The sequence below is a fragment of the Penicillium daleae genome, assembly GCF_028827525.1.
Source record: "Penicillium daleae strain IBT 16125 chromosome Unknown utg000006l_segment0_segment0, whole genome shotgun sequence".
NCBI classification, from domain to species: domain Eukaryota; kingdom Fungi; phylum Ascomycota; class Eurotiomycetes; order Eurotiales; family Aspergillaceae; genus Penicillium; species Penicillium daleae.
The window spans coordinates 1,572,743-1,587,835 of NW_026623154.1; the positions used below are offsets into that span (position 1 = coordinate 1,572,743).

Genomic DNA, 15,093 nt, shown 5'->3' on the forward strand with positions numbered 1-15,093 from the left:
ATCTTCAAACTGATCATATACCAAACGGTGGATGGCACTTCCATGCATGGAATGACCCCGGGGTATAGCAGACAGTGTCGGAGCTATTAGCGCTTATCACAGATTGGAGAGATGTAAAATAGTGAGTCCGAAGGTCCGCGATGGACAAATTAGCCAGCAATCCACTAATCTTGCGAGGCTCACCGGGCCTAGCTGATCGGAAAGGCTACCGAGTATAGCAAGAAGCAACAATAGACGCATTATCGGGACGCCGTTTATAAAACCGCAGCGGAGCGTATGAGAAAGGTCTTACCCCCTCGTTAAAGATCCAAGACCCTGGAAGGCCAGGAGAGCTTGCAGAAACGGTCAACCAGAAAGCAGAAGCCTTCCGGACGGCCTTTTTCCCGCAGCCGCCGCTAGTTGATCTCTTCGACACTGCTTCCTTCCAGTCCCCGGAACCGATTGAATTTCCACCCATCACTGCACAGGAAATACAGGATGCGGTAACAGGGGTGAAGGCAGGGAAAGCGCCAGGAGAAGACGGCATCCCGAACTCTCTTTGGCACAAGCTAATCGAGGTGCCCTTCATCCTACAACTGCTCGACCAGCTATTCAAGGCATGCATTCGCACTGGTTACAATCCGATACACTGGTTCCCCGGTACTTTGGCGGGTCACTGGGAGAGTCGGAAAGCATTCGTCCAGGCACTATGGCAGGCACCACCAAAGGTGATCATCGAGGACAGAGACACAGCAGTGAAAATCCACGACTATACTCTATCCAAAGACCTAAGAGAAACGCCCTTGACTCTCTACACCGACGGGAGAGGGATTGAAGGAAGAATCGGAGCAGTAGTCGTTGATCTCAAAAATCACTATACCCATAGCTAAATGGGGGATGATGACACGTCCACTGTGTACGCTGCTGAACTTCACGGCATCGAGATGGCACTCAATTTAGCCCTGGAAAGCACGGTGCCGTGGGTGACACAGGCGAAGAATGGCATTGTCGTCTTCGCAGACAGCCAAGCGGCATTGAAGGCGCTCCGCCAACCACGGATGCCGTCAGGGCAGGTCTATCTGGAAGGGTGTCTTGACCTAATAAGGCGACACGCAGCTAATGGCATCTAATCATCAGGGAGTGGCTGGCAACGAACGTGTCCATTGACACGCAAAAGAGGCAGCCCTGGAACCGCAAGGGCCACAGAACCCAGATAATCGGTATATCCGTCTCGCAGCTGCGGCCAAACGTAGTATTCGCCGTAAGGCGAAGGCCGAGTGGGAGAGATCATGGACCACGGAGAAAACAAGCCGGCCAACAAAACGCTTGGTTGAACTACCAACCGAGAAGACCCTAGAATACTGGTCCGACCTACGGAAGGCGACGGCATCAATTCTGATGCAGCTTCACACCGGGCGGATTGGCCTTACGGCTTACCTGCATCGAATCAACCGACGCGAGCCAGCGAGATGTAGTTGCGATCTGGGGAACCAGACAGTCAGTCACATCTTGCTTGAATACCCGCTGCTCCAGGATGAGCGCAACTGGATGAGAAACGCCCTGTCAGAGCGCGGGGTCGCTAGTCGTCTCGATGAGCTCCTAATACGGCCAGAGGCCAGCGCAATTGTGGCTGAATTCATGATACGAATAGGTCTCTTGATCCAGTTCTAAGCAGTCGACCCAATGGCTTTAGGGGTCGAAAAAGGCGACGGAAAATAATGACCCCGCAGGACAGTGTCACGGAAGGAGAAGGATGGCGCCCGTGAGGAGTGCAGTGCCAGGTCCACAGTATTCCCTTGATACGAACGAGCACAAGAGCGGCAGCTGACAGTCAAGATGGCTGTGTAGAAAGAAGAGTGTGGGGAAGGAGTTGTGTGTGTAGTAAAGTTCGTCGGGGTTATGGGGGGGTGTGGGTGACGTTCGTTTTGAGTTTCCAAAGGTTTGCTTACTCTGCTTACGTAACCGGGACTTTCTCATTTGTACCTATATTCTCGAACGATTGTTCAGGGGGTTCTCCCAGCGAGCCATATGAAACGGTTGTTCAATGGGCTGGTAACCACCTTGAAGCTGTCGGCAGGCCTGACAGCACTCCTGCATAGCAGCATATATCAGAGCAACCTACATCGGGCAAATGAACTCATCATCATCACGCCATTTATAATTTTGTTAAAATTGGCCTGCCCGGATAGCATCGATTCTTCTGTGACAGGGATCATAAGACCCCTGTTTTCGGTGCTCATTTAGTTGAGTGTAGCTATCTGAAGCTCACACGAGCCTTTCCTCTCCAGTTTCTGCAACACCGTTGACAAGCAAAGTAGCATGAGATGAGCGAGCTTGAGGATTTCATATTGTGTATCAAGGAGACATTAAACGCCTTTCACAACTGGCAATATTCTAGAATGACATACTCCGAGGAGATATGTGAATTCTACATTCCAAGGCTTCGTCGATGAATCGAAATTGTCAAGTATGAAAGACTTGAGATTCCCCGTGAACAACGGGCAGGGCTTTGACAACAATTCCCCCTTTCCACTCATAGTTTCTGACTGAGATGGATTGTAGGTCCCCCAAAAGCATTGCCAATTTGACATGTTCAATAAAAGTGCATGCTAGGCAATGGCTGTAATTCAGGCTACCCCATGTTGCGATCATGGGATACCTAGACGCGATTCCAAATTGCGCGTTTCAATGCTGTTCTCCGATGATTCAAGGCGACACGATATCCCTGTTCAGTTCCTGGTCGCGAGCCAGAATAGAGCACCGGGTGTTTTATTCGCAGGGTCTGTTCAAGAGTGCTGAATCCTCGATGAGTTGTGTCACAATTTAGAACTAGTCTGTAGGCTTAAGAAGACGGCCCCGGGAAGCCAGTACTCCAGCCCTCTAGTTCTCTGAGCCGATAGCATGAACAGCATAAGGGCTTGGCCGGTGGTTGGATGATTGCTTTTCCTAGTCGAGAATGCAGAGCCATCTGACCCTGTTGAAAATTGACTGAAAGCCAAATTCATCTGCCTCCAGTCTTCATCTGTGCTTAGAAACAGCCTACCGGCGGTGGGGATACCCTGGAAATGCAGCAAACTCAGCTTGGGAACCTGGCCGGACAATCCATCCTGAAAAGAGCCGGGAAAACCCTCCTCCAGAATAGAAAATGAAGGTTGAGCGTATCGAATATATCCGGCGACGGAGCTATGCAGACAGTATGAAGGCGCACGGAAACTGCCTCAGGAAATCCATGTCTTCCCTGAGGATTCAGATTGAGGGCGGCTGTATACACTCGGGGAGCTCCCTATTTGCCTCGCGCAAACGAACATGGCGTAACAAGGGAGACAGACCTTTGCGCTTGTTTCAGTTTAAACGGGTTAAATCTTTTAATCGTACATTCTACCAATAGAACAAGCTTACCACATCTTTGCCTCTTTCTTCCTCTAAGCTTAGCTAGCTCCAAGTCCAACGAGCAATTAGTACATGGCATGCTATAGATCAAAGTATCACAGGGGACTTTCGGAGAGTGACAATTGGCGCACACCAAATGCGGACGCGATTATCCAGATTTGGACCGCATTCTAGAGTAACCGGCTGAAGGCGGTAATGAAGAGTTGTCAGAGCAAGCTGAGACAGTAATGGCCAGTAATCATAGTAGGCGAATAGGATAGAGGATTTGGCCAAGGGGAACCAATCATGGAAGCAAAGGTTGATCGATTGAAGCAAATGTACGAATATCAATACCCAATAGATGGCTAAGATACACCGTTGTACGACAGCCGTAATGCCAAAGATTCCAAATTACTATACAAAACACAAGGGAAAGTCGGACACTCAGTGTAACCCTGTCTACGCAGGGAGTTACCGCTCCATGTCTCGACAATTGGCAAACTGGTCTTGGCATCCCCGTCAAGAATTAATAGGCCTTACCCCAACCCATTAGGGTACGACCCTTCCCACGTGACTGTTCTAGACATTTTGGAGATAGGACGATAGATGTAGACGTCAGATGAAAAGATCAAGAAAGATTGAATGAAGAATATTAAGAATTTGGGTACTTTAAGACTTTGGTAGGGGGACATTTCGTCTCTTTCCCTGTGGGTCAGCGCCGGAATATGTTCAGGCGGCTCAAGGCGGACGTCGCAGCATTCTTTATCAATTAAGGAACGTTTGGCAGATATCTGCTAGTGACTGAGATGGTCAAGGTCTAAAGAGTATCTGTGTAAGTGATGATCTAGTTGCAATGGTCCCGAATTCATTCAAATAATCCTCGAACAAATATAAACTCTTGCGGCTGAGAATTGATACAGAAGTAGTATCTGAGTTATGAATCCAGCGTAGGGTGAAGAACCCTACATATGTGTGGTTGACGTCATCGTAATATTCTCCAGTACTTTCGATCATTGATGTGACTAGGCGGACTTTACTGTAATAACTTGGCTTGGCGTCAGTGTCCAAAGATGAAAGTGCTGCTTGTATCTAGGATCGGGCTTTTCGGACAGTCGTGCCTACCAGTGATGGACAGATCATGATCTGCGAAATTTTAAATAATCACCAATTAAATGATATTTAGTGAACTTCACTGTGATTTGAGGATTCTAAATTTCGGGAATTATTGTCAACAACTTCAATTGCCTGAGAAATGAGACTCTCGAAGGAAAAAGGCAGGTTCCAACCAACCATTCACGGATGGATAAGAGTGGGAGTAGACCTTATCGGGCTTCGCGTCGCAGTCGTGGTCCAAACGCCCTGAAGAGAAATGGGATGGGAACCAACACCGTGGCCAAACAACCGAGCAGGGTGCTTGCCCACTGTACTTCCATGTTGTCGAACATTTGCCGAGTAAAGAGGGGAAAACTTGATGCAAAAGCCGAACGAAGGATAATATTTGCTGCTACAGCAGATGCAGCGCTATAAATCGTGAGCGAGCTGTTAAAGGAGCATAGAGAAGAGTTGTACTTACACTGGCAAATAGGCATCTACAAGATAATTGAAGCAAGGGAGAAAAATGCAAAGTACTCCGAAGCCAATAAATACACCAGAGGCCGCCGGCGCGGCCCAGTGGATCTCAGATGTGAAACCAGTCCAACCAAACCTAATCTTGGTTAAGCGCTTCGTCAACATCGTAAGATCGGCCTTGCTCACCAGAAAAGTCCAACAGCGAACATTGGAGCTCCCAGTATTGTTGGGCGCAGACGCCATTCAGGCACGGGAATGTTTCCATTCATTTCCAGCTTTTCGGTATACTGCTTTTGCTGCGAGAGAATAAATCCAAGTGCTAAGACAACGCCAGTTATCAGGCCGATAAAGTTCAAACCACCAGTGCCTGAGTGCATGCCATGTATGACTTCGAAAACATACGGGTATGCCTCTAAAAGGGCATACACCAAACCATAGATGAAGGACATATAGAGCGAGATAAGAAGAAGTACGGGCTCGGTGATAAGTAGTCTCAGTGGCTGAGTTAGGTATTTATCAACCAAATCATCAATCTCAAGCTCGACCTCTTCTTGTTTTGCATGAATGCCCCAATTTCCTGATTCTTTTCGAATCAAAGCAGCCTTCGCAATGAGGACACATTGGGGGTATGTCTCCTTTAGAAAGAAGAAAGAAAGCAAGCCACTACCCAAGGCAAGAAAAGCCGGGATATATAGCGTCCATCTCCAACCAAGGTAACTCGACGCTGTGTACCCACCGGCAATAGGCGCAACAAACGGCCCCCCGAATACCGTCAAAGCATACAAGGCAATAGCAACACCCCGGTACGTATTGTCGTAAAGATCGGCAAGCAAACCAGGCACAACTGTCAGTTGACTGGCGCCACATACCCCAGCGAAGAACCGGCAAATGATAAGCGTTTGAACGTCCTTTGCAACCGCACAAGCGATGGTGAAGATACCTTCTCCAATTATGGCAATCACCAAAGGCAATTTCCTTCCCATGAGTTCAGACAGCGGCGCCCAAATCATCGGCCCCGTCGCAAAGCCTAAAACGAAGAGAGTCGTGCCGAGGGTGATGACTTCCGTTCCGACGCCAAAATCACTACTGGCCTGACTAATTCCGGGGGAGAACATCGCACTGTTCAACGAAGCAATGAATGTACCAGAACAAGCCAGTGCAGAGGAAAGAAGCCTAGCAGTACATCAGTGTCAGCACACAAATCTCTCTGAGCGATAGGACCGTAATTGTGAAGGAGGATGATCGCGAAAGCAAGACAGGTAAATGAAGTAGGGGACAGGCAGGTGTATGACAAGAGGAGAAAGGTCAAGCATGGAAGCAATGATATTTACTTTGCGGTTGATGGCCAATTTTGAGGATTCAGAGGATCATCGGGTCCTTCAAAGTCGACGAGGTAACACTCTCTGTCTGGAAGAGCCGGCGGAAATGGTCTTCCTGCCCCAATTGCCCATTTCCCGTTTATTTCGGTGTCAGATTGTGGAACACTGGAGCATGATATGGTATCTGCTTCAGGGCCTGTCATTTCAAAAAGTGCAGCATGGTCAGAGTCTCTAGATTTCCATAGGAATGTGGCCAAGTGTTACAGAATTTATAGGGATAGTTGGCTGATCATGCAACCGGGTGCTGCGGCAATGCAGCCAGAGCCGTGGTAAGAAATCACAACAAAGCTTGGGAAGGATCCACCCGACGCGAATCAACGGATGAATTTATCACTAAGCCGGACCCTCCTTCCCTTTTTGATGCCCGAGGCTGCCAGAATGATTCTTGTATCTCCAGTTATCCAAAATATTCCTGGTAGAGGAGATGAGAAACGCTGTAGCAGTATAATTCAATTGTACTAGGCCAACATGCTGTTTACAACAGTCTTCAAAGATGGAGGGAACCGACCCCGTTTCGGTGGCAAAACGAGATGGATCCTCTCTGCCCAAGTCGGTATCTGTCATTCGTCGTCTCTCAATGGAATACTCAATGCCGAGCCCATACCGAGAACTGGTCGTTCTATGTCTGTTTGTGCCACACGTCCCTGATGAGGGCGGGCAGGTGGCCCGGTTGTGTCAAATTGTAACATGAATTGCGAACTGACTCACGTTGTCCAGGTTTGGGGCTACCTAAGTTTGCAATAGGCCCCTCCGCCTGAGAGCCGAAGACAACTTGTGGTTTCTTTGTCCGTGGGCCTAGTGCCTCCGACATGATCTATCCCCATTTCTATGGCGAATTCGATTCCTCCCATATAACTGATGGGCCATGAGAGATTGCCTCTGGTAGTATCTGCATCAATAAGTTCATAATACAAAAAGCTACTAAACCAGACCGTCAATCAAGGGCACGGTGATACCTTTCTTGTCTCCTACACCCAACACGTAGTTCACTTGGACTTCAGGTAATTTCATTTGTGCGTACATTAAGCAGGATTCACTGAGAAGGTCATGGCTAATGCGATCTGCTTTATGGTTCTCAACAACTCTGTCCCGCAGCTTCCTCCACTGCCCTATCCAACAACCCCACGGCCTGATTGCGATGGCCCGTTAAAAACCACAATTGTTAGGGGTTGGCACATCCACGATCTTTGTTGTCCATCGTTGCCGTAATAGCCGTAATAGCCGTAGTTGCCGCACACCTAACTATTTTGGGCTCCTGATCTGGCAACGAATAGATAATAATACTGCCTTGTCCAACGTGGGTCACAAATCCGGTATTTGGCCTTTGACCCACAATATATGAACTCGGAATGCTCGCCAGTAAGTGTTTCCCATTCACAAAGCAGTGTTCAACCCTGGAGTACTTGTCCCCCTTAGCCGTCCCTGCGACCACAAACCCCATAGCGTCATGGTCTGCGATGCCCCCTCTCAGAATCCCCTGGAGAGTCTCGAAATGATATTCTCTGAGTCAGTAAAGGATGGGACTTGGCCTGGTGTGGTAGTTGCAGCAACAAACAAAAGTGGGAGTTTCCACTACGCAAACGCTTTCGGAAAGGACGAATGTGCCTCCGAAGGGAAGCCATTCGCCATGAGCTCCATCATGGCGCTTGCATCCATGAGCAAACTCATGACCTCTATTGCTGCTCTTCAGCTAGTAGAGAAAAGGCTTGTTGATCTCGACACAGGATGTCACCTTGACTGAAGTTCAACTAGCGCAATCTGCCCGGTCGATGCTTGAAACGGAAGGTTCCTCTCCACCTTCAGTCGAGATGCTCACAGGTTGGATACTCCGCCTTTTGTATATGCGAATGACGTCCACCCCGTACCCAACATGGCTGGCGAGCTCAAATATCATGCACATGCTGGAGACTTCCGGCATCCACCGGCTCTCCCACCAGTCTGACCAGCCGGGCACTGCATCTGAAATTGCCACGAGGGAGCGTCTTGTTGGGGTTGCCCAGCATCTGAACTTGTGGATCTCCTTTGACCTCGGTCTCACGAGAGTCTCTTTTCAGGATGAGGGATCAGTACCGCCATCAGAAAAATTCAAGGGGTACGCGCATGGTGTTCTCAGCCTTTGGCCCATCTCCGCTAGCTTGGATCCGGCAAACGAAAATGATGGGGAAGACCTGAACTCGACATTTGTGTCGATATTGCAGAAAGTTTACACACACGAGCCGGAGATATTGGCTCAGTGTAACTTAGTTCTCTGCATGATGCGACGTCTTCATCCATGCCTCCCACATTTTGAACAGTCGGTCATTGACCGCGTCCTTGCTTTGCTTCAATCTGGGCTAGAGTCCGCACGGGGGCTGTTAAACGCTTGTTGTCCATGGCATCACATTGCAAACGTCCCATTCCACACTCTTTACGTACTTCTTGTTTTGGACACTCGCGCATCTGTCGAGCTAATTTCCGAAACGATGGGGACCATTTGTCTAGTTGCGTCAATGTACATCACGACCACAATGAGGGAGGCTACCCATGCGGCTAAGCGGCTGGTTCTGCTGTATCATCAGCGACGAACCAGTGACGTGACACTTCTCGGTGAGGCTTTGAGTTCATATCAAGAAATGGGGTTCAATGAACATGAACTTTATCAAACGTTGAATCCGTGGCCAACTGACCAAGAGATTCCGTGGTTGATGGACCTTTTGGGCGGCCTGTCGCGTTTGGAGGGAATGACTTTCGGGGACGATTTATTTGTGGGAGACTAATCTCAACTAAGTGCGACTGCTACATTTGTTCCTAGGTTTTCGTATCATTTACGTGGGTAGCCACCTATGTAGGAGTTTCAAAGATAGAATACTGTCGTGGTTCCCCTTTTGAACATGGATATTCCGAAGTGCTACTTGTGATTGACCATGCTCACTAGCGCAGCATGTTTCCCTATCCAGAAAGATGTGATAGACGTCTAACTCATGAAAACACCAAACATCTTCCGTATCCCATCAAATTTTCAGACGCGGGAGGTATGCACATTTCTTCATCCATAGAGCTCTGCATGTAAGATACCGTAACTCGCTAGGGGCACCAATGTTCAAGTAACATGAAATCTTCAAAGTTGTCCAGTTATAAACTGTGCGATGCCCATCCCAAAGCTCCAGTCTGCCTGGGTGTTCTCAGCACAGCTAATTATCAGATCTTCCCCAGCCACGGAGCACTTTTCCCACAGATTTTCCGACAACGCTTTAAATACCTGCTGCTTTTGCACTGCATTCCGGCCTTGTTGCAGGATCTGGATGATCACGAGCCTTTTGGTACGATGGTACCCCAGATTGGTATCCTCACAGATGATCTCGTAATCTTCGTGTTGGGTGATGATCTAGATGTGGTGTGAGGAACACAGATTGGAGAGACATATATCTTCCTCATCTTACCTGGTATCTGTCCCGTTTGGGGGCGTTAAAATGCGTCAGCATCACCTGCTGAATGACATCCGCGATGTTTCTGAGCTCATTGGCGGACCACGCGTCTCGAACGACATCGATTCAGACAAGCGGCATGCTGGGGTTGTTTTTGAAGATTTAGATGAGAATATGCGGGTTATACATAGGTAAATATGGACACCGGGCTGCTCAACCGATCCCAAAGGGTGGCTGAGCAACATATGTAAGTAGATCGACCACTGTATCACTGACCCAGCGAGGGTACTCGGTGACGACCAGGGTGGCGCGGAAGAAGAAGAGCCCGCAGCTTCCGCAACATCCGCCCCATGAAACAGATCTCCAAGTTTCCGCTAACTAGTACGGAGGGCTAGATTCTGGCAACCGCGACCAGGGAGCCTAGGATTCCAAGCCCGACGTCAGAGGTACACCGGGTCCGCGAGCTGCTCGGTCGTCTGCTGGCTTGCGTAAATTAGGCCCATGGGGAGATGAACTACCTGACTTTGCTGAACACGCTGTAGGTCATTTTCGACCGCCAGGCCTCCTTTTGTGCTGTTAACTGACTTTATCGTGCACTCTCTGGCGAGGCTAAGGAAATCGTCGGATTTCAAATTAAATATCGGATTTATTTCCAGGTCGGTGCTCGGTTCAAGTTGCGGTCGTTCCACTTCCGTATAGAGGCTTAGATAGGAGTATTTACCATGTCGAACTATCGCATTGTGGGGCCAATGTGAAATTTAACAGTCACATAGCGTAACTCACTGTTGACGGCCCCATTTAGGGCCCTGACCATTAGGATATTGAGGAAAAAGTAAGAACTGAATTGAACTGCGGAGAACGAAACGACCGAATTATGATCGCGTGACGGGCCGCGATCCCGCCGCCTCTGAGGGAGACGTTGAGGGAAGAAGAAAGTAGGAGGAGTAATAACAAAATTCCTTCAAAGTACCCTAGTAGATTTCACGATGCCTTAACATTATCTGGGTTAAAAGATGTACAAGTGGGAAAGCTCAAGGCGGCCTCTTCGGAACAGGCAGATCGGGGCATGAGAGAGATTAAGAGACAGAGACGTAGACAGAAACAGCTGCCGTAGAGAAGACCAGGCAGATTCACACAGTCGATAAACGCCATACCGACAGTAGATACTACTAAGACAAACCAGATAAACAGCCCACAATGCAGAAACGACCAAGTCCTATGATGTCACTGTATCCCCTACTATAATTGTCGGGACATATCCTCCTGTCAGGACAAACTAGCAGTGACTTACTGTAAGCGACTGATGGATAACATCCCTTGCTTACTGTAAGCATTCTTGCGCTCCGCTGCGGCTCCAGTGTTGTGACCGCCGAGTGTCGGCGCGTGGGATTAAGAGGCGTTCTCCGACTAGAGTGTGAAGACACATCTATCTACATGAATCAATTTCTGATTTTGAAGCATAAACACTGTTCACTTCACTATGTACACGGTACTTAGCTGATTATACCAACAATAATATGAGGCTCCGTTCAATCAAACATGAATGCGTGGTACCTTACCCAGAGTAGTACTGGGCCCACTTGCTGCGGCCTTGAATGATTTCGACACAGTTTTGGGCTACCATGCGCCAAGTTTGCTCGGAAGGATGTAACTCATCGAACCACATGAATGCGTCTGGATTGTTGTTGTCGATACGGATGCAGTCCGTCCCTTCCAGTGTACAATGGTTCAAATAACCCGTCACGTTAAAGGGAGCCGTGCCATTCAAATAGTCTGAATGTTCGTGATAGATATCATTCATCTGATAGAAGAATGTGAGTTACAGCACATCCTCATCATAACTGAGAAGAACCCACCAGTGCTTCGAGGTTCACGAGGGCAAATTGTGCTCCAGGGTATCTTCTGTGGTACTCCACCTCCAGCGGTGTCCTCAATTCATATATTGCATTGACAAGAGCCACCTGCTCTAACATTCGTTGGGAGGCGGCTGTAGTGTTGCTGTACTTGTCTGGCCAGTATTGGGTTGCTTTAAGGCCTCCAGTAGCTGGCATTGCGTACTGTGGAGCAAGGTACATGGCGCCAAGCTGGTTAAGAACAAAGTAACGAGCCCCGTGCTGATATAGACGGTCAATCTGTTCGAATACACAATTAACATAATCAGGAATAGTCTTTCCGGGGACTTGTGAGTCAGTCAGAAACGCGTAGGCTCCCACATCATTCCCCCCAATCATGATAGCAAAGACAGTAGACTCAGGGGAGATGTCCATGAATTTGGTGCCGTTGGGAAGCGTATACTGGCTATCCGCAAAGAACGCGGGAACACCGTACGTGTCAACATCCGGAAAACCCTGGTGTGTTATCTTGAAGATCTCTGGCGTAATGGCATGCGAACACACGCCTCCTGAAACGGCGTAGTTGTGCACTCTCGCTCCGGTATACTGTCCCACATACGACGGCCAGGGGCGCCCACCATCTGCCGCAACGGAATCCTGCAGGAACGATCAGAAAACAAAGGCTTCCTCTTTTTGTGATTGAATATTCCAGGCCTCGCTACTAGTCCACCCAACTGGAGGCATGCTTCCATTATGGGCTACAATGTATTGTAGCCGTCCAGCATCCGACCAGCTATCCCCAAAAACCACAAGGTCGGTAAAATGAGGAATTCTCCAGGCATAAACACAAAGGACGACACGTGAAAGAAGAACAAGATTGGAAAATGTCATTTTCTCGACTGCGTACCACGATAGTATGAGATTTGTTCTGGCTATCAAAACCCCAGAAGTCGCGAGGTGTCGAATTTATATCGCAGTTGTCGTCGTCTTATCTTCCGAACAAAGACACCGAACAAATAGCGGGGTAGGCGTTAGATGTTTCTGGAACCCCATCTTTTAGATTTTTCCAATAACTCGGGACCTGTTTGCATTGGACACAGCGAAAGGCACTGGTGTGCCAAATGCTAAATAAAGTCGCACCAGCGGGATTTCCTTTCCGCAATACCCGCACGATAAGGTTGGCGATTGCTGGCAACCATGCGTGGCTGCAAAATAGTCCAACAAGTGACGTCAACTTTGCTAAAGTTCCTACGGTCTTCATTGAGATAGTTGATCGCTTCCCAAGTGTGGACAGTCTTGTAGTCGCTTTCACTCTTGAAAACATGGGATGGGTCAACCGAGTGCAGTAGGGACTAATTTTGATGAGTGAACAATTATGGGAATACAAGGAGACCATTGGCATGGCATACGGGGCAGAAACTGGTCACGCAGCTATAGCCTAAGAGAATCTAGTCTCAATGCTACACTAAGACCTCGCTTTGACTTTTTGTGTTTTCTCCTGCGCGATATTGCTGTCTAATCAAGAATCACCGATAACGGCTTAAATGCACTATAGCAGTTGCGATTGGCCCCATTGAGTTGGAGCATGGTCTGTGTTGAAGGGGAAGAAGGTAGGATAGACGCACTTTGTGGGCCAGAAAGCAAAAACCCACCTACCGAGCAGCAGAGTCTAGCATTTGAAACGATGCGATAGACCATTATATGTCAATCCAAAAGCTCATTCTTTCTCACATAGAAGAAACGCCTTGAAAAGCGACTGATAAGAGTCTACTCTACCGATAACAAAACGCAGTGGATTCGAGCTGGATCCTTTGTGAGTATTCTCCCCACGTATGCCGTTGAGAATTGCCCACATCAGGACTGGTCGCAAGACAGACGTTCCGTAAAGTGGAACATGGGCCGAGTACCCGTAAACCTGAAGCTCTTCTATGATTCGCATAATGGTAGAGCAATTCACGCTGGCTTCCTGGCGATTCCTTTTCCCGAGGAATTGGGTTGTTTGTTTGCTTGAAAGAGCCCACGAGACAGCCAACTGAAACCTCACAGTATGATATAACAACCTGAGCGTTGTGCAATGTATGTACAGCTCACAATCCCCTCCCCACGAACCAGGTGAATCCAATCGCGCGAAATCAATCTCAGGTGAGATAGTTTTTCGCCACCGCTCGACACTTACTACCCCATCATGGAATGATTGAAAGCCACGAGGCAGACCACTTTGGAGCCATGGCTTCTCAAAGAAGCTCGAATTAATTTCCGGGATACGGACTGATATGGGTGGAATTCGCCCCATAATCACCGCTATTTTTGCTTTTTCAATCCACATGATAGCAATTTTGCGCCGCCTGCTTGTGCCGTTCAAATCAACTGGAGGAACTTGCGTTCCTATATCATTGCTGGTCTCCGTGAGACAGAAGTCGTCGATCGTTATCATCGGCACGTCATGATCGGTGTCGTCTATTATCCACGGTGTTCCCTGGTCAAGAATCAAAGTACGCTCTCGGATAAAGACACTCCACCACAGACGTTTTCGTAAGTGGAAAAGGGAGGCTTCGATCTTGAGATTTGTTGGGTCACGGTGAAGTCCCATTCTGTAGGCCATCGAGACTGCATCTCCAACCAAGGAAGCCTGACCCTTGGGTTCGTTGATCTTTTGTGGGAAATAGGTCATGAGTAACAAGGACTGAAGAATAGTCAGGGGTCGATTCTCCCAGCCTAGTTCATAGAGAGCTCGAACCCTTGTAAACAACTCTTGGGTATCAGCACAGTAGTAGCAGGGGCTCTCGTAGGCGTTGAGGAACACCTGACCAACAAGCATGATACATTGGTAGAGTAAAATGCTGATCTTTTCGCCACAACCTCGTACGGATTTGCTCATTTGAATTTGATCTAAAACAGGCATGCATGGGTGCGCATATTTCCAATATGCTATCCATAGTTTTTGCTGAACCTTATCATCCGGTACCCGCAGCGCATGCTTATGGTCTAGGAGTTGAAGCTCATCCTTGGTGATGTGCGATGGTACGGGCTCAACATAGCTAGGAAGTTGGTTATATTCGGCAGCTCTAGTATAGATAGGCGGAGTGAGCATATGGACACAATATACTTTTACGAAGACGTACAACTCACTCATAGCTGCTTTTATACGGACCCTCACCCAAGGATCCTAGTGAGACGCAGTCCATACACGGCAAGCCTTGTCGAGGAGTGCGGTGATGACTGTGACCGTATCCATCGGCATCGAAAAAATGTGGGTGAGGAATTTGACCTCGCTCCTGAACATCCATGATAAATACTATCGATCTCCAAGAAGATATAATCGGGCGGCTGTCTCTAGTACAAGATGTGAGCCCATTCTTTAGGTAATACGGAATAACTCTTTATGCATGTCGCGTGTTTCTTCACGTCTTGTGAAATCCAAAAGGAGATGAAGTATACTGAGTACGCGTATAGGAAGTTTAGCCCTCTCTATGGAGCCAGGGGCTTCGTCTTTTGCTTCCCGCAGCGGAAATAATGCGGCGGAACGGGATGTGCGGGCGCTGCGAGTTCTGCGGGTACTAT

General features: G+C 48.4%; 5 protein-coding genes across 5 annotated transcripts; 3 read left to right on the top strand and 2 right to left on the bottom strand.

Moving 5' to 3' along the window:
- Positions 1–869: 869 nt before the first annotated feature.
- On the top strand, positions 870–1,745 carry N7458_006298 (uncharacterized protein; the record flags this gene model as incomplete). The annotated part of the gene is given in 4 exon segments (XM_056909680.1): positions 870–1,066; positions 1,117–1,199; positions 1,217–1,630; positions 1,645–1,745. The coding sequence occupies 4 exon segments, from the start codon at positions 870–872 to the stop codon at positions 1,743–1,745; spliced, it is 795 nt and encodes a 264-aa protein (XP_056765384.1).
- A 2,925-nt stretch (positions 1,746–4,670) lies between these two features.
- Positions 4,671–6,439, bottom strand: N7458_006299 (MFS transporter; the record flags this gene model as incomplete). The annotated part of the gene is made up of 4 exons (XM_056909681.1): positions 4,671–4,869; positions 4,922–5,053; positions 5,104–6,090; positions 6,249–6,439. 4 exons carry the CDS (start codon positions 6,437–6,439, stop codon positions 4,671–4,673), a joined length of 1,509 nt encoding a protein of 502 aa, XP_056765385.1.
- A 1,626-nt stretch (positions 6,440–8,065) lies between these two features.
- N7458_006300 (fungal specific transcription factor domain-containing protein) lies at positions 8,066–9,052 on the top strand (the record flags this gene model as incomplete). Its single annotated transcript, XM_056909682.1, has 1 exon — positions 8,066–9,052. The coding sequence occupies one exon, from the start codon at positions 8,066–8,068 to the stop codon at positions 9,050–9,052; it is 987 nt and encodes a 328-aa protein (XP_056765386.1).
- A 332-nt stretch (positions 9,053–9,384) lies between these two features.
- On the top strand, positions 9,385–9,675 carry N7458_006301 (uncharacterized protein; the record flags this gene model as incomplete). The annotated part of the gene is made up of 1 exon (XM_056909683.1): positions 9,385–9,675. One exon carries the CDS (start codon positions 9,385–9,387, stop codon positions 9,673–9,675), a length of 291 nt encoding a protein of 96 aa, XP_056765387.1.
- Positions 9,676–11,273: 1,598 nt separating this feature from the next.
- On the bottom strand, positions 11,274–12,423 carry N7458_006302 (uncharacterized protein; the record flags this gene model as incomplete). The annotated part of the gene is made up of 3 exons (XM_056909684.1): positions 11,274–11,501; positions 11,557–12,189; positions 12,211–12,423. Coding segments are annotated over 3 exons (1,074 nt in total), but the record flags the coding sequence as incomplete, so codon positions are not given.
- Between the last annotated feature and the right edge of the window lie 2,670 nt (positions 12,424–15,093).